This window comes from Leopardus geoffroyi, chromosome C1 (genome assembly GCF_018350155.1).
Source record: "Leopardus geoffroyi isolate Oge1 chromosome C1, O.geoffroyi_Oge1_pat1.0, whole genome shotgun sequence".
Classification (NCBI taxonomy): Eukaryota; Metazoa; Chordata; class Mammalia; order Carnivora; family Felidae; genus Leopardus; species Leopardus geoffroyi.
The window spans coordinates 101,812,477-101,838,701 of NC_059328.1; the positions used below are offsets into that span (position 1 = coordinate 101,812,477).

At 45.5% G+C, this 26,225-nt stretch overlaps 1 protein-coding gene and 1 long non-coding RNA gene across 4 annotated transcripts in view; one reads left to right on the forward strand and one right to left on the reverse strand.

Annotated features, from left to right (window-relative positions):
- Nucleotides 1–239: 239 nt before the first annotated feature.
- Nucleotides 240–26,225, reverse strand: part of TBX15 (T-box transcription factor 15) — a 103,988-nt gene continuing 78,002 nt past the window's right edge. For all 3 annotated transcript variants that reach the window (XM_045478824.1, XM_045478825.1, XM_045478826.1), the window contains exons 7-8: nucleotides 12,856–12,953; nucleotides 240–2,734 (exon numbers count right to left, since the gene is read on the reverse strand). In XM_045478824.1, coding sequence (XP_045334780.1) covers nucleotides 1,950–2,734; nucleotides 12,856–12,953 — 883 coding nt within the window. In that variant the 3' untranslated portion in view covers nucleotides 240–1,949. The remainder of the gene's footprint in view (nucleotides 2,735–12,855; nucleotides 12,954–26,225) is intronic.
- On the forward strand, nucleotides 2,640–7,453 carry LOC123598553. The gene is made up of 3 exons (XR_006712684.1): nucleotides 2,640–2,748; nucleotides 5,133–5,447; nucleotides 6,577–7,453. It is a non-coding gene; the product is annotated as an uncharacterized LOC123598553 (long non-coding RNA).

The window sequence follows — 26,225 nt, forward strand, 5'->3', positions numbered from 1 at the left end:
TCCCACAGAGTTAGACCTGGTTTCAAGTCCTGGCTCCCTCTCTGACACTCTGTGATCCTGGATAATCCGCTCAACCTCTCTGGAGCGCAGTTACTAATCATAAAATGAGCATGGTAATATCTACTTCATGAGGTCTACACAGAGATCACGTAAAGTGGTATAGATGACCGTGCTGTGCTTATTACAAAGCATAATGGAAACGCATAGACTTTTTACTTTTTCCATACAAACACACAGGAAACAATTGCAAAGATTTTATTTAGCGGCTTTCTGTGCTTGGCACTTAGAAACAGTTCCGTGCATAAGGGCAAATTTTTTATACACCTTTACTTCATACATATTTTACATACCCTTTTTATTGCCCCCTTTTTTAATATTCATAATATTGGATTCCCCACTAGGCACATAAATACATTTATCTACAACACCTCAAAACCAAAAATCTTAATAATATCTGTATTACTTGGTATTATTTGCATTTCCACACCACTTAAAAAGTTTAGCTTGCACCAAACTTTACTTGTTTTCTTAACATTAAAGGATTTGAGGGGAAAGGGAAAGATGAAGGAAAAAAACCCAAACTTCAAAATGCAATAAACTATTTGATAAAAATGGAGACCTAAGGGCAGGTGGAAGGATGCAGAAAGGCCCATCTGTAATTCCCTGGAACGTGACTGGATTTCTCCTGCCCCGGAGGCTGCGGGGCAGGCAATCCAGGTCGGGTGTCTGGATCTGGCATGCAGATGGCCAGGCCTCGATTTGTCGCCTCTGCTCTTGGTATCATCTGTCGGGATTATAACACCCTTCCTTCTTCACACTCCTGTTCCCCCTCCCCCGCCAGGCTTCGCGCTCTGGAATCCGCACTTTCCAGGCAGCGCACCCCTCTTCTGGATCATGCTGGTCAGAGCTGTGGGATCCAAGTGCATTCCTTGCCCGGGTCCTCTCTCCAGTGCCCTGACTCTGCACAGTGTCCCAGAGTGGCTTACTCCTTGGTAACGCCATGATTCTATCACCTGTAGGGGGGAGGGGGAGAAACGACCCCAAACCAATCTCCTCGGTGCGTTGTCACTCTCACCATTGCTCACACTTCCTCTCTCAGTCTCGCTCTCCGCCTCTCTCTTGCCCACTACTCCTTCTCCTCTTTTCTCATTCGGCTACTCTTCCTCCCTTTTCACAGGTACCACTGGGAACGTCAGCGATCGAACACAGAGTGAGGAGAGCCAAAGTTCAAAAGCCATCTTTTTCAGGAAGCCAGGTCCAGTTGTAGTGGTGGTGTCTGTCCACCCTTGTGGATAGGAGGGGGTTCCAGGATACACGGTTCATTTCAGAAACAGGGTACGCTGCAGGGGAGAAAGGTTGGCAGCTACTGCTGGCCCAGTCCATCTAGCGTTGTACATAGACCGATTCTTGGTGAAAGCACCCACCTGGGCCCCCCTCCACAGAGTTCGCCCAGTTCCAAGTCTGTGTGTGTGTGTGTGTGTGTGTGTATCGCTGTAGGTAAGTTTGTGTGCGAATATGTATGTGTGTGTGTGCATGCATGCACGCATGTATGTATGTATGTGTGTACGTATAGGTAGGTCTGTATTTGTGTGGGGGTAACTTTTTATGGCTGCTACATGCTAGCATCTCCCTTAACATTATTATAAAATGATAATTCAGTTTCTTCAAAGGCCACTCTAGAGTAGACAATGCTTTATAAAACTAAGGTTTGGGAAGGCAGGAGAATGGCCACTGAGTCGGAGATGATTCCACACGGTTAAGTATCCTTCAGTGGCTTAAAGGTCTTTTGTTCTTCTTCGGGATGTGCTTTCCTCCTCCAGAAAAAAAAAGAAAGAAAGAAAGAAAGAAAAATACACAGTTCCTGTTTTTCAAAGGCGTTGGGCTCCCAAAGAGGAGGATCTGCCCGTGGAGACTCTGGGGCCCCGGCTCCGTGCTGTTCGGCGTGGCCATTAAACCATGTGCACGGACATCTGGGAGGAGGAGCCTGGGACCGCCCCGTACTGCCGGCCGTCACAGGTGTTAGTCGCCTGCTGGTTGTTGGGCGAAGGGCTAATCATGTGCATGCTGTGCTCCATCCCCGTGGGCAGGTACTGCCTCTCTCCAAAGGCCCCGTTGGAAGGAGAAGAACAGAGTAAAGTGCTTTGAGAGGCGCTCAGTTTTTCCGGGCTTGCGGCTAGCCTCGGAGAAGTGGGGAAATTGTATCCGTACAGATTGTAAGGGTTGTGGAGAGAGAAGGCGTTATAGGAGCTCTGCTGCATGTGGCTGCCCCCGAACATGTGTGGTGAGGAGGAGCTCGAGGCTGCATTGCCGGCCTGCATGACATACTGGAACTGGGAAGTGGGGAAGGACCCCAGCTGGCCACCGTAGGCTTCCATCTTGCTGTTGCTAGGCAACGAGGGAGGAGTCGGTATTCCTGAGATCAGGGATGGAGTCCTCTGAGGCATGAAGGTTTCGGAGGGCTGAGTGGCTGAAGCAGTGCCACTCTGGAGCCTGTTGTAGCCACTGTCACTCAGCCCCGGGTAGCTCTGCAGGGCAGCCATGTTGCTTCGGGCACATGGTGGATAATCAGAGAGGTTTAGATTGCACAGCTGGCTCTCTCGACAGCCCACGTTGAAAGTGTTGGGGGCCAGGTGAAATGTTGGAGGAGAACAGGATGGAGACAAAAGGTGAGAAGAAGCTGAAGGCGATGGTGTCCCAGTGCTGGAGGTGGTCGGGGAAGTGCCTGTGCTGCCCCCTGAAAAATAAAAGGTAAATACCATTGAGACAGAGGCCCGTCCAGGCCAGAGGCAAGCCATGCAGGAGGTACCCTCAAATGTCCCAGACGGGCTGATTTTTACAGAACCACAGCTTTCTCTTAACTCAGCAGACCTAAATGATTCTATCTGTGCACACATACATAGGCACACGTGTGTGCACACACACACACTCTCCAAAAAGACAGAGATGACACAAAAGAACACTAAACTTTTGTTTGTGTGTAAATGCCTTCAAAGTCTTCTTTTAAAAAAAAAAAACCCTTCCAATATTCACTTTGCCATTTCTCACTTGAGGCACGAAGAAGAAACAAATTCACTTTCCAGTAAGACCTCTGGTACTCAGCATTAAAATCCCCCCACAAAACTTCTTCCGTTCTCAGTGGAAAGGCATGAAATATATGTTTTCACCAGGGACTGTTGCAGACTTTGCCATATTTAGTCTTCCAGGTAAAAACACAGCATAACAAATCTCAGGACCGTACCCACAGAGGAAATGGGGCACTGGGTCAAGGTTGAGGACTGAGAGGGGCCCAGGTAGTGGGAAGGGAGGCACTGGCCTGAAGTTCTGTCATATGAGAGGTATTATGAGTACAACCGGAAGAGCTAGGTTAGCATAAAGCAGAGCTAACCTGTAACTAAATCATCCTAATCCAGAGGGTCTGCCAATCTCCCTCTGTAAGACCCTGTCCAGTCTCAGAGACTGGAACAAGGACTGTAAATGTAGTCTGTGGATTTGGGATATTTGTGAGGGCAGGGGTTCAGACAGTCACAAAGTCAGGAGACCTGCGCCCTCACAGCTCTGCCACACGAACCCCTCCCCCCCCCCCCCCCAGCTGACCCTGAGCACATCACTTATCTTCTCTGGGTTAGTTTCTTTATCCAGAAGCTCAGAAATTGAATTGGATAAGTTAGGAGAAGCTACAAGCTTTAAGTGACAGGATCCCACCTCAGACCAACTAAACAGCAATCAAATGATTCTAATGTGCAGCCGGGGGTGAAAAGCAATGATAAAAGCCAAATTCCTTATTTCAAAGTACCCAGAATAGCAATCCTTAAACTTTAAGGGCCATGAGAATCACCTGGAAGGCTTGTTAAAATAGATTGCTGACTGTCCCCACCCACCACCCCGAGTTTCTGATTCTACAGGTCTGGGACGGGGCCTGAGAATGTGCATTTCTGAGATTGATGCTGCTTATTGGCATAGAGACCACACTTTGGGGTAGAGGAACTCCATCTCCCTTTCATCTCCTAAAGTCCCCATATCTGTGTTTGAAAGAGTTGCTTCTCTGACGTGTGGATATTAGAACTGGATTGGCGGCTGATGCACCAACAGATGAAGGGCCAGTTCAACCCAACCTACTTCAAATGTGTTCTCAGAAGCCAAAAAAAAAAAAAAAAAAAAAAAAAAATGGCCTTTCCAAGCTTCTCCTTTCCCAGGGCTAGGAAGCAGCAGGGTAGCAACCGCTTTTTGCCTCGCCCACTGGCAAAGACAGTGGGGACTGCTGGGGCCGCTGGACCTGTCATCTGAATTCCAGAACGGGAGGCTGCTTTGTCCTCCACAGAGACCCTCCGATGGTGGACTCCCTCCTTCAGGGCAAGGTTGGGAATTTCCCAGAGTTCTTTAAAAGCACAGCTTCCCCCCACCCCCACCCCACGAGCCTGGTTATCTTCAGGTCATCCACAACTCATGTGAGGAACCTGAGCTGCTATAAAAGGGTAAAGGACATTTTAAGTGGAAAGGAACGGGAATAAGGTTTTTATCCGTGAGAGAAATGTGAAGAAAACCAGCAGGATTCCAGAGATATTGAGATACAGAGGAACCATCCACAGTGTGCCAGGGAGGAGGATCCAGATGTGCACACCGAGACGCAGATACCTCAAAGAGAAACCCAAAGTTAATTTTTAGCCTCAGCCTACGTGCACAGATATGGTAGTTGTATGGAAGTACAAACTTAGCTCCTGCCAACAGCTTTGTCAGAGTTAAATTTTTACAAAACCCAACTAGTATCACTTCTTCCTTGGTCACAAAAATTTCCCCCATGAAACTTCCAAGGTAGAACTACAAACAGGAGCTGATTTTAGTTAGAGTCATTTCAGGAAATTCTCCTTCTTTGTTTCTTCTTCATGCCTTAAATTCCTTTAAGAGGGTTCGCGAAAAGATTTTTATTCCACAAACTGAGAGAAGGCCAACATTGTCAACACCCCTGGGAGAAGGAAGCCAGCAGCTGACGGTCATAGGAACGGCACCCAGACAAATTCTAGGTCTGCCGGCCTCCACCCGGCTCATGACCACAGGCAACGTGTCCTGCCTCTTCGTTCTCCTCATCTCTGAAAGACGGTCTCAAACTGACAAGGCTTCACTTTCTATCCTTGCAGAATTATATTTGCGTCTGAGGATGAAACTTACACAAAAGTGTGCATGGCCAACAAGGACTTTTCAAGGAATCCTTTTAATATAAAGGAGTTTGGGAAGGGGACAGCTGAGAAGGAGGAGGAAGAACATCTCCCACTTCTTGTTTTTGGATCACTGCGTGGCCTCGGCGATAGGGCCGGCCGGGGAAGGTCAGAGATTCGTTTTCAGCAAGCGGCATTCCGCACACAGCTTCCTCCTCTTCCACCCTAAACACTATGAGCTTCGGTGAAAGCAGCGCTGTGGCGCAAGTGGAGAAACTCGACTCCAGCTGTAAAGAGGTTTGTGTTTTATGGGATACGTATCTGGTCTCCTCTCTTTGAAGGTCCGTTCTTGCTCTCCCAGATCTGGTGTTTATGGGGTCCCCGAAGAGACCCCCTGTTCGGCACACTGTACCGCCCTGTTGTGGGTTCGCTCTGTCAGGCACCGGCCCTCGCCCTGCAGCAGGAAGCGCAAGACGCAACAGATGACTTTTTACAACTCTAAATGGTTTTCTCAGATGGCCCGAGATGGAACGAATGGTACTGATTTAAGGCCTCAATTGGTTTCACTACAAAAAAATAAGAAGGGAGCTATTAACAAGTCACAGGGATTTCTGCTGAGCAGATGAGAGGTACATGTTAAAAAGTTTGTAGTCAGCTTGCTTTGGCTTTTAGATGACACTCCCTGGAAATGAGACTTGGTGGCCTGCTGAGTTTCAGGGGTCGGGAGCCCCCACATGAACGAGTGTTTGAAGCCGGGGAGCAAGCCTGTCCAAGAGAAGGTCACGTTGCTTCCATTCACTTTGAAGAAGTGCTCTTGTGCACTTAAAGTACTCAATACAAACGACAGCTAGTTTTCAAAGTCCACATAGAGAAGACTGCGGCACTCATTTTGCAGAGAAGCAAACGAGATACCGAGAAGTCTTTACTCTCGCATGATCTAACAGCTTGTCGGCTGTTAAACAAGATCGGAAGTGCCAGCCAAGCGCTAAATAAGCATAAGGAGGCAGGCTGCCCTCCCTGTGCATCTCAACACAGGCTGCCTGAGGCCTCTCATCACAGAAGAGCTAGGGCAGAGTGGAAAGCCAGGCGACACTGATACAAAGGGGGCAGAGCTGCGTCTCAGAGAAAAGCACACCTCCCTTTCTTGTATAACATTCTCGCCTCACCCCTCTGCCACAGCCAGGTCCTGAATGCTCTCAGGGTCTTGACTGAAGGTTTATTTAATAGATGCGTGTGGGCTGTAGCGTTTGGATTGCCCAGCTGTCTTACTGATCACGGGACCTTGCAAGTTAGCCTCTCTCTATACAAATGGAATTTCGGGTATCTACCTTTGTAGGGATGTTCTGAGAAACAGAAGAAATAACATATAATACAAAGTGCACAAAGGCATTAAATATTTATTTCCTTTTCTCTTCCCTTCTGTCAGTGAAGAAGGAGTGAAAGAAGGAGAAAGGAATCACAGGGCATTTGAGTTCTGATGGGGAGACTCTCAGGTGTTGGCTTCTGTCCACGGAGCTGAGCATGTCTGGCCTCCCCGCACTCTGGTGAGCATATGTCACAGCTAGATGCCCGGATGTAACAGGCTGGAGGAGCCTCCGTGGTTGCGAATGACAGAGCACTGGGCCCGTGACCACTATGGGCCCACTAAGCCTGTACACCCAAAGGCTAAACCAGCTCTGTTTCCTCTCTGAACGATCTTTCCCTCTCGCCTCACCCCTGCCTAGAATGGAAATTCCATGCTCTGTGTCTCTATTCTCAGATCAAGCAAGCGGAATTGAACACAAATAGGTAGGTTGGTGTCTTTCCCACTGTCCCCAGAGGCCTTAATCCATGTCTGAGAGGTGATTAAAATGTAATGCCCTAAGTAGCTGAAAACTCTCTGGTATTCCAGGACCAATCCCCCACCCGCCCCACCTCCCTGCATCTTGTTTTACCCATGGACCCAAGTGAGGAGATACTCATTGAAATTCATATTCAACATTAACTTGTTCCAATATTCAAGGCTCACAGCCAAAATAACCAAAAAGGATACATGTTTAGCAGTGATTCCATACGAGGACAATAACCTAGAATATACTTGTGTACCATGAAGACAAGTACAATGTGACCATGAAAATCCTGAATACCAAACCTGCTGACTTTTGCATCTTTAAATTGATCACTTCCAGATTGTAATATGGAGGCGTTCACATACAGTTTCCTTTTGGGTTTATTTTGTTGTGCTTTCCCCCCCCAAAAAAATTGAAAAACAGTAAAAACAAGACCCCATCTGGGCTAGTAAAGAATAAATTTCCATGTAATTACTTGGTTGCGTAAGCCAGACTCTTCTCTCATATAACTTGGTGGCATGTGTCCCTTGGAGAATGTGGGATCACTGTGTCCCTGAGTAGCCGCCTTTGAGGCGTTCAAACAGGGAAAAGGTAAGATGTCAGCACCCTGTGGACTGATCCCACGGAATAAATCCAAAAGCCATAAAGTTAAGGATCACAACTCCGTTCCTCCCTACTATGGAATTACCCTTAGTTGAAATGAGGGCCCTTCTTAGAATGCAAATGTGAAACATTATAGTGCTAATGAGAATTGTGTGGTTTCAATCTTAGACTCTTAATGCATCCTTCTCCATAAAGCTTAAAGATATACATAGATCCAGACCTCTTCCTTTTTTTTAAATGTTTATTTTTGAGAGAGAGAGAGAGAGAGAGAGAGAGAGTGAGACAGAGGATCAGAAGCAGGGTCTGCGCTGACAGCAGAGAGCCCCATGTAAGGCTCTAACCCACAAACCGTGAGATCATGACCTGAGCCAAAGTCAGATGCTTACCTGGTGCCCCTAATCTAGCTTGTAATATATTCACCCAATTCTCATTTTTCACATTGGCCTTTTGGGTTCTGAGTCTCTCTGTTTCTTGGATGGTCCTGTTTCACACCTACCACCTTGCCTAGCTGGGCTGGCCCTGTTTTTTCACATTCCATGAACTGGTCTGTTTTCTCTGCTCCTTGTTTTACTGCCTTCCCTGTGGCCATGTACACACCAATTGTGATTGCCATTGAGGGCTGATCTGCGTGTCTCCTGGCCACAGTACCCAGCTTCCCACTGAGAAAACCCCCATCCCCCACTCTCAGCTCTCCACCCCTGCCTCCAGGGAAGGCATGTGACTAAGAGCTGGATGGTCCACGCATCATATTCCCCACCCCTGACCACAGTAATTGGTTCGGGGGTGACGCAATTTGAGTCAATGAGACTCAGAGATTTTGCTAGAAACCTTAAGAGGGGCACATGACCCTTTCCCTCAAATTGAAACTTAAGATGTAGGTCTACTGCTGCTCACAGCTATGTTACCATCATGGGGGTCTGAGGATGAAGTCAGGTGGGAGCCTGGAGCAGGTGGTGGCAAGGGAGATTAGAGGTGTGGACGGATTCCAGAACTTGGAGATGGGGGCTACCTACGGTGGGGAAGAAGGCAGGGAAACACCCAGGATGATGCATATATATAGTGGTGTTCTTCCACCAGGAGAGGGCGCCAAGTCTGTAAGGTAAATAGTGTGCTAGATTTTTGGACACATTGAGCATCAGGGACTTTGGGACAAAACAAAATGTATGTCGCCACTGTTTTAGTGGACTGAGTTCAGACACCCTGTCAATCCCTGTCACGAGCTCCTCACAGCCATCTTTCCTCACCTCAGTGATACATGAGATCTGTGTAAGTAGCTATCTAGGAATCATTACAGAGTAATCCACAGTAATTCAAAGACAAGCTGTCCCTTGAACTGTCCCCTTTCCCTGTGTTTTAATGGTTTGAATTTCTCAGTTTCTGATCCCTTTCCAGGACCAACCTCTAATTGTTATAAATCAAGCTGATGAAGATCCCAGCACCAACGAGATGCTCATATCCTTTTAACGGCCTGACAAACATTAAAAGACCCAATGGTGTTGAGGTCTTTTCTGGTGATGTCTGCTACCATTTGAGGAAGAGGGAGCGTTCCATAAATGGCAGGTCTCCTTATTTCCACAGGTGGAGATGGACTGCCAGCTCTGGTGTCACTGGGCCAAGATGGTTCCTTCCTGGTACAAGAGTTGTCAGCCCCTTGGACACGGATGGTGCTCACACAAGCTCTTTCGGTTTGGGCCATACAAACAGCTCCACTGTATATATCATCAGAACAACAGGACTGCACTTGGCCATAACTGACCTGGGCTCTTCCTTTTTTCTTCTCTACCTGTGTTGCCTCAGTCAACGTCCCCAAGCATCACCTACTTGGTTAGTTCATTTTGTCCCTGCCACTAGCAGTGTTCAGGCAGAAGCCCCTCCTGAAATAGAATCCTATCTCCAGACTCTCCAAACATGTGAACTCCCTTGCTGATTCTAAATGAAGACATCTGAAGGCAAGACCATACACTTGACTTCATAAAAATAGAATATCGACCTATTTAGAATTAATGCTCAAGGTGTTGGCCAGAAAACATCAATTGGAAGCGTAAACTAAAAAACAATGTTGTGGACAATCAAAGCTCTAGTAAGAATGAAGAAATCAAATGTGGTCTAATGGAAAGGGAACTGCCCTGTCAAGATGGAGACGCACTTTGGAATCCTCAGCTCACTTCTGCCACCATTTACCTGCAGATATGTGAGCAGACTTTGCTCTGTGCCTCGGTTTCTCTTTGTGTAAAAGGCAGAGGATAATGAATCCCATGCATGCTTCTCCATAGGAGAAAACAACTATATAGAATACCCATTCAATATATTTTTTTAAACAGAAGGATTTGGGTTTTTGCAAAACTGTGGCTAATTCAACTAAGGGCTTTCCTTGCAATGTTATCAACAAATGGGTCTTCATGAAAGAGAAATAAAAATGACAGCAAGGACGGGATGAAAAAAGCATCTGTAACCTCATTCAGACAGAAGAGTCTAGCTTCCAGCAACAGCAGCAGAAGCAGCAGTAGAAAACAGTCTTAAGGCCATGTATTTGATATGCCAGATATTCATGTGTCTGAAGCAGTGAGGTTATATGGACACTGGGTAAGTCAGTCATTATGTGGAGCTTAGGTTTCGTGTCAACACTGCCAATACTCTCTTCACCAAAAGGGAATTACTACAAGATCAGTCTGCCACCGAAGTTTCCTCTAGAAGGTCATCACTTTCTACTCCTTCTAAGACACGAGACAGTTCAACACAGGTGGCTATGTCTCTTTTCTTCGTTTCATGCGTGATACTGTCCAGAGCTACTGGAATTCTTAGTTCTTAAGGGAGGAGGGAGTGAATGTTGTTTCTTTTATGTCCTTTGTTAATGTGAAGAAACCAAGCCACATATTTTTTAATAATGAGAATCTGGATCAAGTTCAATGTATAGTTCAAAAATGGATTCCAATTAAACAATTGAATAGAATTTTGGCTCTCCAGCCCCATCCCACTACCATATGTATCTAGTAATTCCAAGTTCATCCCCCACCAATAAAAAATGGACTCCCTAATTAAGTGTGACATTTTGCTTCAAAAGTCCAGTTTCTCTTAAACCATTGTTTCCCAAGTGTCAACAATAAATTTATCATATGGATAAATTTTTGATAGAAACACCGTGAAACTGGCCATGTTACACACCTAAGCAACTCACGCCAGTTCCCTCTCCCTGTGCCTGCCTAACAGCCCCACGTGCTGCTGAAATACAGGTTGCCAACCCCAGTCATCACTCCACATCCACATCTACACACATATTAGGTAGTTGTGCTCCAAGCACATGTATCAGACAGTGACCCTGCCTACCTGAGCCACAGTGCCACCAAGTGACTTCACTTAGCATCGTTCATTAGGTACTTCCGGGGTGCCAGGCCCTGTGACAGTTCTTGAGAACACAGCAGTGAACACAATGTCCCCACCCATGCCTGCTTCTCAAGAACTGGCAATACCCCTGCCAACATTCTCACACCAGCCTCCATGATACAAACTCTTGCTTAGCTAGAGCTTGCAAAACCAACATAAAACAAGGGCAAAGAAGCAAGGAGCCACCTCAGAAATAAACAGGATCAAGTAAGTATCTTTGCATGAGAATGACACATGTTCCTTTATGAAGCGTGTTTACATAAATGATCTTGTAAAAAATTACCCCTCTTTGGTGGGTGAGGAAAACAGATTCACTAGAAGTACCTTGCCCAAGGTTATAGAGAGGTAGTGGCCATCCAAGATGGAGACCCAGATTTCCCAACTATCAGAATACCTCTGCCTCGTAAGGGCCACGAGAGCCTAGAAGCAATAGCAACACCCTGAAGATGCATTGACCCTTCTTTTCTCACAGGATTATGAGGAGAAGGCTGCTTCATGCAGAGGGCTTCCATTTCTCCTCCATTTATTAAAAAAAAAAAAAAAAAAAAAAAAGAGAGAGAGAGAGAGACAGAAATTCTGGATCACTTGCCTCACCAGATCCCTGTGAAGGTGAATGGTCTAATCATGTTTTAAATAACTAATCATCAGAAAGGCAGTATCTCTTGTCCCTGATGCATCTGCCTCTCAGGTATCCATGTACAGGGACAGAGAGGGACAGAGATGGTGGCGATGACGACCACCGCCACCACCACCACGAGAGCTAGCATGTCGTGAGCGCTTCCCCTGTTTCCATTGTCTCATTTAATCCTCACAAAAATTCTCCATTTTGCACATGAGAAAACTAAGTATCAGAAAGGATTAGGACTTGGTCAAGGTCCCAAAGCTAGGAAGAGCCTAACCCAAGCGGTCTGACTCCAGACCCTATGTTTTCAATCGCTTTATCTTACAATCTGAGAGAGCGCAATAATTTAGGTTACAAAACCTAATTTAGCGTGCAAACCACCAGAAGCTCCCCCGGGAGGGGAATGTAATATAATGTATCATCAAGTCCTAGAAGGGTCTCCCATATGGCAGAGCCACAATTTCAAAACTTGGGGCTCTATTAATGGCAGCCATTTGACAGAACAGAATAAGCTTTGTCTGTAATTTTGGCCCGTGCCACTCTGGGACGGGAGGAAGTTGGAGAGGGAGGCTTATAAAGCATCTGACACTCTGGAAGCTTCCCCAGGTGAACGGGGGCTGTGCTGGGAAGAGCCACCAATGGGACTGAAGAAAGGAGTCGAGGTCAGCCCACGAGTCACCTGTGCGCGGGCCACAGGCTTCCCGACCTGAGCTGCCAGAGAGGGCAGATACTGGAAGAAAGGACAAAGCAGTGCAAGGAAAAAGTCCACCCAGCCCATCAATCTGAGGCAGGTGTTCCACGTAAACAAGAACAGGAGGGAACACAAGTCGCGAGACTCCGACGGGCTTGTGGCTCGCTGTCAGACCTGAGCAATTCACTGCCGTTGTGCGGGCCGAGTTTGTTCTCATCTACAAAACTAGATTAAGAAAACTGATAAGGCTGCCATGAGGAATAAATGATGTTATTATGAAGATCTCTTCGAGTACCAAGGGCTATGTGAACGTTCAGGGATAGAAGTAATAATTTCACCACCATCATAATCGTGAACCTAACCCTGCTTTTAGGTAGAGTGAAAGCGTGCTGCCTCTGGAACTGGCTTGTTTGCGCAAGTGGTTATGCTTTGGTTATTTAGGGCTCTACCAAGTACTCTTCGTTCTAGAAGAACGGGTGTAACTCATGGCTTGGCCTGGGGCCAGATGTGCTATATTCAGTTCTGCTCCCACTCTCCTCGGCACTATCACCAGGCAGAGGCCATGCCCCACGACTTTACCTTGCTGCTTTTGCATGGTGGTGAAATCCTCAAAGGTGAGTGTGCGCACAGGGGGTCTCCAGAACGCGTAAGTCTCCATGATGGCTTCCAGTCCGGTCCTGCCAAGGAGAAAAGTCAGCAAAGGGAGTTGTAAATAACGCCAAGAAATGCACTGACGTTTTAAAGATCTGTGGTGATTTGTCTGAGAAGTGGTATAGACATAGGCACTGAGAGATATCACCACCGGGGGCAATTCGTCTGGAAGAGCGCAAGGTATAGATGACACTGAAATGCAAAAGGAAGAAGAAATTAGCCCAATTCAGATTATTTGCGAGTAAGTCGTAACTATGATGGACTTTTCCTCTGAGCTTTCTTCAAAGGATGTCTGGTCTGCATGGAAAAAAAAAAAAAAACACCTTAATTGTTAAAGGTCAAGGTCACTAATATCACGAATGGAGTTGAACAGAGAGTAGCACTGCCAGTTTCTCTAGCACAGGACGATGTCGTCATCATGACCACAGTGACACAGACACAGACTGCCCCAGCTCTATCAGTGAATATGTGGAGTCAATGAAATTGTCAAATCGCTATGGCTTTACAGGCTTCTTAAATCAACAGAGGCAAGCAGGGCAGATACACTTGAGCTTCCGTTGCCTTAAAAAACACCCACCTGAAGGCAAAGGAAGGGTTTGGTCCCAGAAACTATACCTCAAGCAAAAAGGCCAAGACCTTTCTGTAAATATTTACCTGTATTTTATCATCTAATAATCAAGCTGGTCGTTGAGGGTCACTTACTTGAGACAGTCAGACCACAGGAAACATCCAGGATTTTACGAATACATTAAGGCTTCTCTGTTTCATTGATACTGGAGGTTCCATTAATTGAAATATGCACACAGTGCCTACTTTACCCATCAATAAATTCTCTCTCTGTCATATATATGAGGTGCTGATGGGCACAATTTCAACATAACTGTCCAAGTTATCTCAGACATATTCTTGCTGATATTCCAAGTCCTCGGAACAGAGTCCTGGCTGGGGCTTCGTTTAAAGCTTTGAACATAGCTTCTGATTATTGACTTTTCTTTAAAATTAACTGCTTCACTTCTATCTAAGTGGAGGGAAGGGAAGTTCAGGGACTACGGGAAGGCAGGACAAGGAGGGTAGAGAAAACGAGGTGACATAGTCCTTTCATTGCAAAGTTACTGGAAGGTAACATGGCGTCCCTTCCCAGAAAAGACAAGCTTTCCCTCCTGAGATGAAAACACGCTGCCTGTCCTGCTCCCTAGGCAATACATTCCCAGAGTTGTCTTCAGTCCTGCAGACCAAGAACAAAGTGAGAAGTTTTAAGTGAGAACAAATATCCTTTCCTTATAAATGACTATAAGATCCCCTGAGGTTCTTCTCAGATGAGCTGCTGATACACTGATTGGCTCTTAATGTTGGAAAATCTCCTCTCTGAACAGCCCTTACTTGCACAGTTAACTTTCTAAAGTCTTCCCTGGAATCTTGGAGGCTTTAAATACACCAATGTTGGCAAATCGAACTCTGTATTTTTAGAAGAGGTTGAGAAGAGAGGGTGTTGCATGGTGTTTATTAGCTGTTAATCTGTTAAAAGTAGGAATAGAAGACGTGTCCACATACTCACCTACATCAATGCTGAATACAGTACATGAAACTATTTGTGGAGAGAAAGAGTCCAGGCAATTAGGGAGTTCACAATAATAAGGGGATAGGCAGATAAAGGCATGCCGAGCTTTGATGATTGTAAGAAAGAGATAGGCCGGGCCTAGATCTCGCTGCCTTGCTTTGGAATGCTGGCCACCCACCAGAACATCTTAGGATTCCCTTTAATGGCACGGCAGGCTCCCTGCAAATGGCAAGGCCTTTGTTGCTCCACCTCCGATTCCATTCTTCCCAGGAACATGTACTAACGAGGGGCAAAATATTAGCTCAAGGACAAAGAACAGTCCCTTCTCATTTCCTAGTAAAGTGACAGAAGACTGAAGTAACAATACACTGTTATACTTGCCAATATTGTATTTATTAAAGAAATATAAAAAGTTTTGATTTCATTTTCACAACAGGCAAAAAGAATGTGGCAAAGGTATTCATGATTTTATTTAAGCAGTCAACTCTCTATAGGATAGTGGCCATTTGCCCATCTGTCCAAGTCTAAAATCCAACTGAAAGACTGAGTCATGGAATCAATAGGTTTAAAAATTGGGAAAGTTGGGGTGCCTGGGTGACTCAGTCGGTTAAGCATCTGACTTCAGCTCAGCTCATGACCTCGCAGTTTGTGACTTCGAGCCCCATGTCGGGCTCTGTGCTGACAGCTCAGAGCCTGGAGCCTTCTTTGGATTCTACGTCTCACTCTCTCTCTGCCCCTTCCCTGCTCGTGCTCTGTCTCTCTTTCTCTCTCAGAAATGAATAAACATTAAAAAAAATTTTTTTTAATAAAAAAACAAAAGGGAAATTCCTGGGTATCACCTACTTCTACTTCCTGTGATGCCAGCTTGGATGGTTATTCAGCCTTTGTTGGAGTATTTCCCAAGGAAAATACTCAGTTTTCTAACAGACGTTAGAAAGTTCTTTCTGACCTTAGGCTGAAATCTCTGATGTAACTTTTACCCTCTGGTTCCTTTACCAATGAGTAAATGGTGACAGTGCCAGACGGTTTCCACATCCCCTTCAGGAAGACTTTTCTTAGCTGTTAAGAATGTAATGCACGAGATTCCACATATGGACACAGCCATGGTGTATCCAGTCCAGGGGTCGATCACAAGATTGATGTTGGTGGTGGGGTGGTGAGGGAGGGGTCTTGACTACCAAAAAATAATGACTAAGACCACAAGACCACACATTCCTCACCACACTTGGCCGTGGCTCCATCCTTCACAGAATTATCCTGGATAGTCCCTGAATCTATTTATATATGCAAAGCATGTCTCTTTTTAGAAAAATTAATCCTATTTGTTTACTATATGCCACATCTTATTTGTCCTCAAACTTCATTAAGCTTCACTGGATAGATCTAATTGTTAGAAAGTACTAGTTCTATGTATCAGGCTCGGGTGATGGGCCACGGCAAGATAAGTTCCAGGTAATCCAGGTAATAAATTCCCTCTCCATCACTAGCATGTCTGCTTTGGATCCCATGTTTCTCTGTGTCCCAGTGCTTAAGGTGATGCCTATTGCCTGGTAAGACTCAATTTACGTGCACTGAATTCATTAAAAAGGAGTAAATTTTCACCCTGTGTTTTATTACTGAGCCATTGTTTCATGAACTGTAGCCAGCGTAAAACTTAAAAAAACAACTTGATGGAAAATCAGGACTCTGAAGACAAAAGGACTCCTTTGGTATTGGAGAAGTGGGACTTGTTTCCATAGCTGTTTGTGCCTTTCTTGACTCAGGTCTCAGAGGAGTTTCACTTTTCCTTTGGTTTCTTCTGTTCCAGTCACAGAATTTCTGACCTGCAAGTCTGAGTCCCCTATCAGAGGCCCGTCATTTCTACCCTCATCTTCTCTTACAAGAGTCTTTGCCAACTACCTATTAACATCTTCGGCCACTTGGACATCTATTCAAAGTTTATCGTGAGCAGCACATTGTTTACTTATTCATCACCATTGAACGCTGGGTTTGTAAAATTTTATCTTAAGGTTCTTAAAAGTGAATTCATTGTCTAACAGATTTAAAAAAAAAAAAAAGGCAGTCTTAGGTAACCTCACGTCATTAACATGTTCCACATGGTGGGCCTCTCTGGGTCCATTGCACACCAGAGACCTGATGTCACGTCTGAGGTTTCCAATCAGAGATGATCATGTTGGCAAGTGCCTCCTTCTTGCTTACTTTCCTTGTTTGCTCCAGTGACAAGAGAGGCCATATCTAACCCTTTTTGTTCAGTGCTTTGGCTGGAATCATCTCTCTGATTTCCAGGCCTCTTCTCTTTAGACTTTTCAGTCTGCTCACTGGCCAAACCAACAGAATGTGCTCAAGAGGAGGGAGAAAAGGAAGGAAAGGAAGCAAGCCAAAGATCTCTTTTACAGATTGATGATGCCTCAAGATCAACTGATTTGAAAAAAAAAAAAAAAAGCCAGACTGCAAAGAATTATTCTTCCAAATTCTCATTAAAAATAAAATGTGGGATTGCCCCGTTTTGGAGTTCAGCAAATATTTGATAATTATAACAACAATTATAACTACATTCATGAATCTATTAGGTAGCACGTTGATGTATACTTTGTTTTTTTATTTGTGTTGAGAGACAGGGTTGCTTTTTATGATTCTTCTATTTATTTTCTCTGTAGTTCTGACTTTTAACTCTTCCCCAAGTTATTTGCTGGTGATTCTGGCAACAAAGGGAACCTATACTAGAGATTGATAAGGCCATCGGCCATCTGTCAATAACAGACAGTCAAGAAATACAGAGATGGGGTTTTGAAGTCACAAAGAAGTTTTCCAACCAGTAAATGTGCCATGTTCAGGAGATTTAAAAACAAAAAAGAGCAGAGGGTCTTTACTATAATTTGGGAGTGTCCTGTTTAACAAAAAGAGAAAAACGTGTAGGGGTGCCTGGGTGGCTCAGTTGGTTAAGCGTCCGACTCTTGATTTTGGCTCAGGTCATGAGCTCACAGTTCACGGTTCCAGCCCGACACTGGCAGCATGGAGCCTGTTTGGGATTCTCTCTCTCCCTCTCTCTGTCTGCCCCTTCCCTGCTTACACATGCCATCTCAAAATAAATAAATAAACTTAGAAGAAAGAGAGAACAACATGTAAATGACTAATTCTGACCTGTGTGATCAGTGCTACACTGACGATACATAGAAGATGCCATGGAGCCCTGAACAAGAAGTACTTTCTACACCTGGGAAACTCCAGGATCACTCCATGATAGGCCAGTGACTTCAGCTTCATATTAAAGGTTACTCAGCAGTTTCCCACACAGACAAGAGGCAGAAAGACCTTTCCTAGGAGAGCTAACAGTGTGTACAAAGCCTTGGAGGTATGGAAGGGAAGGCACGTTCTGGGAACTGAAAATAGTTCAGGGTGACTGGAGCTCCAGGTGCAAGATGAGATGATGGGGCAGATACTGTGGATATTTATGCCATGTTAGGTGCTTGGATTTTATCCCATGGGCGGTACTGCACCTCTGATCTTTCCTCTGTCTTCCTGTTCCAGCATTTGAAAAGACACAGAACCAGCATATACTGTTCTTTCAGATCTAATTACCATATCTCAACTTTCTAATCCTTTTTCTTAGACTGTCCTTCATCCACTGAGGTGAGGGCAAACCTTCCACACCTCCTTCTTTCCTGGATCTGGAATTGGCTCCTACGTATTTGTTGTCCAGGAATATTTTAAAAGGCCCCCCAACAGAGGTCTGCAAATTGGAAACAACACCAACAACAAGCCATCATTCAAAACTTGGCTTTAGATGGTACAACAAGTATATCTACACGCTGATTGGCTGTCACTGATGTGCCTTACAGTGGTTTGGAAGAACAGGTGTCCAATGGGCACCTGCTTGGAGTTGAGTCAAAACTGTTCCTTCCCAAGGGATTCTCAGCTCGGGAACCCTGGCCCCCACCCCACATGGAGTCTGAATGGGTAGCAATGGGACTCTCGAAGGAGTTTTCATTGCCTCAGGAAGTACAGTAACAATCCCTGATGACACAAAGCAGGCTAACTAAAAGAGTAAGTTTCTTTGCATTTGACTGGAATGGTCAAACTTTAATTTGGTAATCACACGAGATGCAGATTAGCACAGTGGTTAAGAAGGACCAAGAGCGGGGCCCCTGGGGGACTCAGTTGGTTGAGCGGCCGACTTCGGCTCAGGTCATGATCTCGCAGTCTGTGGGTTCGAGCCCCGCGTTGGGCTGTGTGCTGACAGCTCAGAGCCTGGGCCTGCTTCAGATTCTGTGTCTCCCTCTCTCTCTGCTCCTCCCCGGCTTGCACTGTGTCTCTCTCTGTCTCTCAAAAATGAATAAACGTTAAAAACATTTTTTTTTTTAAAGAAGACCAAGAGCTTTGGAGCCAGACTGCCTGGGCCCAAACTGCAACCCGGCTGCTTATCAGCACAATCTTGACCAGGCCATACAACCTTCTCATGCCTCAGCTTCGCTCTCAATAAAACGGAAATAATGATACTACTCCCTCCTTATTGTTACTTAATAAATGCAGATTGATTAAAGACAAAATACATCCGAACAAGAGAAAAAAACATAATGAAAGTTTGAGGACCATCGGTCTAACTCAAGAAACAAAACCCCACCGTCAGCTCAGGTTGTGACCTGTAACAGGAGAAAACACTCTTATTTCCCTGGAATTCAAAACTGTGTCAGCCCTCTGGTTCTGGATTGAATGTGGAGGGACCTGCATGTTACCTAATTCCATCTCTCATTCTCTCCTCAAGGAACTGAAAACGTGTCCCTCAAGCCTCTGTAGGCCTCATTATCTTGCAGATATTTCAGACTCCAATATGTTAGCCATTAAGAAGACGTCACTCTGTTAGATGACACCATCCCTGGGCGAGAGCCATAGATAATAAAACAACTGCCAACTTTCCCTGGCAAACCAGCGGAGCCAAGAGGACAATGGTGGAAAAGGTTCATGACAGAGGAGAGAGAACAAATAACAAGGCAGAGAAAAATGTTAAATACTGGCTGGAAGACCAAAAGCCAGGGGACGTGATAAACAGCCATGGCCTGGAAGAAGAGGGGGAGTCTGGCAGGACGTTGCCACCAGAGTCTAGTACAGGGCCAGCTACCTTGACCTGTAGATGCAGCAGTTCCCAAGAGGGAGTCTAGTGCCGATTACTTACTTTAGATCTGCTAAATGGCACCCGTGCCAGGGATAACAAAAGAGTCTGAAAAATCTACAGGGGCTAGTAAGAGTGCCAGGAATGAGCAGGATGAGACTGGCTGGAAAAACACAGTCAATGGCTTTGGGGAGAACAAATAAAAATATAGAAATTGAAAGTGAGGGAGACACTTGGAAGTCATGCTGGTTGAAAGAAGGCAAGTGGTCAGTGCATTGGCTCTAAGCTTGCTATGTGAGCCTTCATGAGCGACAGGAACCCGGAGAGGGACAAGAGCAAAGCTGTCTGCTGACTGGCAAGCTGCGCCTAATAGAGGACAGTGACATCACCCTCTGGATGCTGCCATTGGCTGGATTTGCAAATTCTGAAAGCTAGTACCTCACTCTACTCAGCTTTACCATCCGTCAAATGGGAAACACTCTAACAATACCAATCAACTTGGAGATAAAAAGGGAAAACCTGGACCACCGATACTACATGAGATGATTATTACTAATGTTATCGTATACTTATGATTCAAATTCCTGGAAATGAATATACAAGGTTGAACGGTATGAAACTGCCGATATTTTACCTCTTTGACCCACAAATATAGTAATTTCATATGTTCAGCTTAAGAGGTAGGCCAGGGTGTGGACAAGACTGGAAACACTTGGTTGTAACAGAATTCTTCTAACAGACTTTGACGGAGACCCACCCTGCACACTTCTTCCCCAACTCACAAAGAAAAATGGTTTCTTTCAGACCTAAGCACCAATGACCTGGCCCTGGGGCTAGTGTCTGGCTGACTCTTCCTTTTCCTTCCTTTTCATTTCCATTCACTGGAGGCATTCTGATTCCACTCTGGGTTTTGTGAGAAAGGGCTGGGCCTTCACAAGGTTTCCTGTCTGTGCTCAAGAAGGTGATTCTTCACTCTATGAACATGGTCTTGGGACAGCAGCTGCTGAAGAGGGGGGTCACAGGAAAATCTTTTACTCCCAAATATCCATCCCCACCCCATCAATGGAGATTCCTTCCTTTGTGCTAAGTATTAGCCTCATTAAGTATCCTCCTCCTGCAAGCAAATATATCTATTCCCGTAATGCAGTTAATGGCTCCATTTTTAGATCACTCTCCCCCGAAATATTATGTAAAGGGACACTAGGCACCAAGAAGGACAGCCACCAGCCACGTTCCCAGCAAACAGCAGTGCTGGCTGAGAATCAGCCTAGACACACATTGCCTCAGACACCTCATCCTGAAGTGCCTCTTGTTTTTTCAGCGAGGGACAACCTACAGTTACTTGTATGAACCAAGTGCCCCATGATATGAGGCCTGCCTCCAGCTCCTTTCTGATAGTTCCTAAGTGGGATTTGAGTGTCGCGGTAGAAGCCTCCACAGGTGGCCTCCAGAGAAAAAGATACCCTTCTAAAAAGTTTCACCAGTTCCCTGGACCGCAGAAGGGCCACTCCACTGGGGACCTACAGCAGTGGAACCAACAGCAGTGGCTTCTGAGGCACCACACGAGCTGGGAGTATCCGGATGAAACCACATCACGTGGGACAGTCACCCTTGCAGTTGTCTTAGATGCATTGGAGGCTGGGAGTAAGGTAAAACCCAAGGTCAAAGACAGGATGAAGGCTACTGAGAGAACCCAGAGTCATGCACTCCATGCTACTATTAAGACAAGTTCATAGAACCTTTCACTCTCCAGACAGATCATAATTTTAATCCTCTCCTTTTTATGTATGTGTTTGCTTTGGAGGAAGTCCCTGGGAATTGTATAAAATTTCCCAAGCTGACTTGGGCTTTCTGTAAAATCTTGGCAGCCACTCCTAGCAGAGACAAGGCCTTCACATTAGATGTGGACTGAGAGACCCAGAGACTCTTTGTTCCTTCTGTTCCTCTGCTATCCCTTTCAAGTGCAAGGTCTTTGCAGGTGTAATGCTCCCCCTAGCTGAGCACAGTGGGCTCGTCAGGCTTGTGGACAGATGTTATCTCCCCAGGCTGCTTCTTGACCATGGGACACACTGCAAACACTTGGTTCTCTTCAGCTCTGTGACCTTTGTCTTCTCTTTGGAATACACTGTCCACTGGAGTGCCCAACCATAAAGATGTAATGTTACCTCTCCGTTCGCTACTGAGCAACCTGTCTCAACTAAACTTCACTCTGCCTGGACTCAGTCTCTGGGACTCCTTCTTTCCTGCACTCACAGACTCTGAAACTAGCAAAAAGCATGTTCCCACTGTTCAGAGCCAGCTCTGACGGCCTGAAGGGTGTGTGTGTCTAATCTAGGATGAGGCTAAATCAGTGTCCACAGCATCAGTCCATCTCAGATGGACCTGATCTCAGATTTGAAACAACATTGCCCCCAGTCTTGAGACTAAGCCTATTTATAGATTCACTCTTCCTTCCCTCCTTAGTTCGTGTCCAAAACTAGTTCTCTACTATTGTTGCATTTGATTCACCCTTGATTGGGGTAAGGTTTTCTCACTCCAGAGTTCCTGGTTTTTAATTTCTCTGCCACTCATCAAATCTTTTTGCTGTTTTGTAAGTAAATGAACAATTATCATTTACTCTGTGTACCTGATGCTGTAGGAAATAGCTTAAGACTACCTGACATAGGTACAGTCTTCAAGGAACTCACACTCTTTTTCTTTTAATTTTTTTAAAAGTTTATTTCTGAGAGAGAGAGAGAGAGAGAGAGAGAGACCACAACCAGTGGAGGGGCAGAGAGAGAGGGAGAGACACAGAATCTGAAGCAGGCTCCAGGCTCTGAGCTGTCAGCACAAAGCCTGACACGGGGCTCGAACCCACAAACTGTGAGATCATAACATGGGCCAAAGTTGGACACTTAACCTACTGAGCCATCCAGGTGCCCCATGGAACTCACATTCTAACACTGGGCAGAGCCCAGGAACACAGACCACAAGACATAAACTAATCAAGCTGAGGGAATCTGTTTTCCCTAGGAACAGGAAGGTGTTACTATCTCCTCCTGGAAGGAGAAATCTCCCAGAGCTAACTCTGGATATCGTGCCTGGGACTAGGCCTGATTAAAAGCAAATATACATGGATCTCCTCCAACCTCCCTAAAGCCGGATTTGGGCCACATAATTTCTGAGAAATCTAGGAGGAACAATTTAGAAGTAAACACAATTGCCCTCCCATTGCAGAGACAACGCCTGGAAGCAAAATCTGTGAGTGTCTCCATCCAAAGGACCACCTGTCTACCACTCTTCTCAACATGAACACACACACACACACACACACACACACACACACACACACTTCTGGTGGAGACTTCTAATCAGAGGCACAATCACATGGCAATGCAAAGTAGCAGCGCCATAAGTACAGCTTGAGGAGTGGTGACCTTGTCACACAGAAGCATGTGAATGGCACTTCCTAAGGAAGCAGAGAGGACTGTGACAGGCTCTGGTGATGATGACACCACAGGGATGACACCCTGGCTCACTGGGGCTTCTGGTGGGGTTCTGAAAGGCCCAATTAATGTCACCTCTTGTCCTCATTTGAACTCAGAATAAAGTCCAAGAAAGTCCTGGGAGCCTGAAGCAATGGAGACTGAAATACCAGCTTTATTATTGACAAAGGTGTCTGGATACTAAGGCGTAGGTGTGGAGGCTGAACGAGCGGGCTAGAACTGCCCTGAAGAGGGACCACTCCCCAGAATGGCAGGCTGCCTCTTCTGGACTTACCATCAATGGCAAGAGCCCAGAATGTACACTCGCTCTAGGGAAGCAGGTCCTAAAGAGTCCCCTCTCCCAGGCTCAGCAATCAGATGCGGCACTGCGGTGCCCAGTGAGGGGAAGGAGAGAGTGATAGGGCTGGGAGTCAGGAGTACTCTCCATGGATTTCTCTTTATATTAAAATATGAGGTGGGGCACCTGGATGGCTCAGTCCGTTAAGCATCTGACCCTTGATCTCAGCCCAGGTCATGATCTCACGGTTTGTGGATTCAAGCCCCATGTCAGGCTCTGCACTGACAGCACGGAGCCTGCTTGGGATTCTCTCTCTCTCTCTCTCTCTCTCTCTCTCTCTCTCTCTCTGCCCCTACCCAGCTCAGGTTCTCTCTCTCTTTCTCTCTCTCAAAATAAATAAACATTTAAAAACTATATATCAGTAATGGAAATAAGTGTCCTCACCCGAGCCTCCTCAGTTCTTCTCTGTGCTCAGGACACTGCGGTCGCCTGGCCGCACTCAGAGGGTGCTGCAGAGAAAGGCTGGCAGGGTGGGAGAGAGTCTGGAGAGGCATTTGAAGAGAGGGCAGCGGGTGGCTGTGTCTTCCCCATCTGCCCTCTACACCCCTCCCTTCCTGAGCCTTTGGATCGTGCTGGGATAGATTGAGATCGACAAACCTAAACGTGTTTTGGTTTGAGGTTTGGCAAATTCTGTAACTGCAAAGTATTCCACAAATGTTTTGTGTTCTGCAAAACCAAAAAACATTGGCCAAGCACTTTCCCCCCTTAATTTTTAAGCCCATGTGTTTTTAAAGGAAATGTAATCCGTATGTTTTGGGTACGTTTATATGCAACTCATCAAACCATGCTCCTCTGTATGAGTCATTTGATGTCTAAAAGGCATGAGGAAGATCATAGATTTATAAGAACTCTGTTAGCACAAGCAGGGCAGTAGGTGAGGCACTGGCTGGAAGGTGATGAACTGGATTCTGGTGTTGGCACAGAGCCCCCAGATCCCAGAGGATTTACAAATAATCCCCTCTATCCTCATCAGTCTTTCTCATCTGCAACTTGACATTAATAATTCTTGTCCTTATCAGATCCTGCAGGCAGATAGTGAGATTTCAAGCCTGATTATCAGGTAATTTTGACCTTTTTAAAAGAGAAAATACAAGGGCCACTGTACTAGCCCCCAGAGGTCTATTTTAATCTAGCTTCCCAGAGCACCGGAGGGTAAAAATGGCTTCTATATCTAATGATTCATCTTTTCCCTATTGTGAGACAGGGGACTTCAGGGTCATCATGTCATGGTTTCACTTGCTAGGGAAGATCAACCTGACTTCCTGTCCTCTACTAGGGAATTCCTTATTTACAGGGGGGCACAGCAAGCGAATGACAAAGCCACGGGGAAGTCTACAAAGACAGACAGAGAACACACATTATTGGCCATTAGAGGAAGAGTTCTAGTCTCTAAATCTGTCGAAGGTAACATAAGTCAAGTTTAAACTCTTAGCATGATAGAGCAGAGTGCACAGGTGGACCTGGGAGTTAGTGTTCCAGCTTTCCTGTGTGACACTAGCTCCCTGAGCCTCAGTTTCCCACAATATACACAAAACATAGGTCATTTTAAAGATTAGAAAACATGTAAGTAAAAGATCTTGGACACAGTAAGTGTTCGATCTGAGATAATTTCTATAACTATTAACATTACTTAAAATAAAATAGCCTGCAGGTTTTAATGGGACAGAACGAAGAATCACGCTACCAGAAAAATTATATATAAATAAGCCACTGAAATGGGCTAATAAGGATCCATAGTTCTGCCCTCCTGGAGTCCTTACAAAGAAGAGTAGCCCACTAGGCAAGACAAATAACTGTCTGTCTGAACAGTAAGACATTCACCAGCCCTAAAGCAGACCCAGGCCAGGACCAAATGATGTGTCTAGCTCCCTTCTAGCCCAGTGAGGGGATAGGAGAGTCTCAGGACCTGAACCAAGATGTCATCACAACTTCTTAACCAAGGCAAATGCTTCAAGACACGTAGACTTATTCCCAAGATTGAAGTGTGGCTCCAATTCCTAGAACATAGCTGCAACACTGGTCAATACAGCCTATCCCAATTTTCTGTCCTAGGTCAGGTCAGAAAAACAAGGACTCCAATGGGAGTAAAAGGCAAAGAAGAAATCAAAACAACCTTTGGAGTGCCAAGAAGAAAATAAACAAATAATTAAATGCCACTGGAGATACAGAAGGAAAGAAAGAGAAAGTGGTTGAATAACGAAAGTCATTAGGGTTGACCCCCAGCTGTGTCTAGGGCAGAAATTCTTGACTTTTGGTGACAGAACCTTCCAAAAATCTGGAGAAAGCTAGAGACCTCTCCTAAGAAAAATGCATACCTGTTCATCCACACACGATTTTCCTTATAGTATCTGGGAACTCACAGAACCCCCAAAATCTAGCCACGGGCTCTTAAGCTAAAGATCTTAAATACCCTAAAGACTTCTTTATCAAAGGCCAAATTCTATTCTGAGAACATCATCACTAGCAAGGTCCTCAGTAAGTCTAGAATGCAGAGCCCTGAAAAGGAAGCAACGGGAAACAGCTCACAGGCAAGTTCTGTAACCTGAACATGGGATATAAACTAACTGGCAGAGAGAGTACCCATTCCTCACTGGCCACATTTTGAGGACAAAGGTCTTTCCTGAAAGGGAAAGTATTTGGCCTGGAGTCCTTATGCCTGAGTTCTAGTGTGGCCACACCACTAACCAGGTGCTTGATCTAGAACACATTACTCAATTTTTGTCATCTTCAAACTAGAAGTTCAACTGAATTCTACCTTAATCAACAGGTGTAACCTCAAGAAATTCTGAGGTAAATAAAAATTTCTAGAAA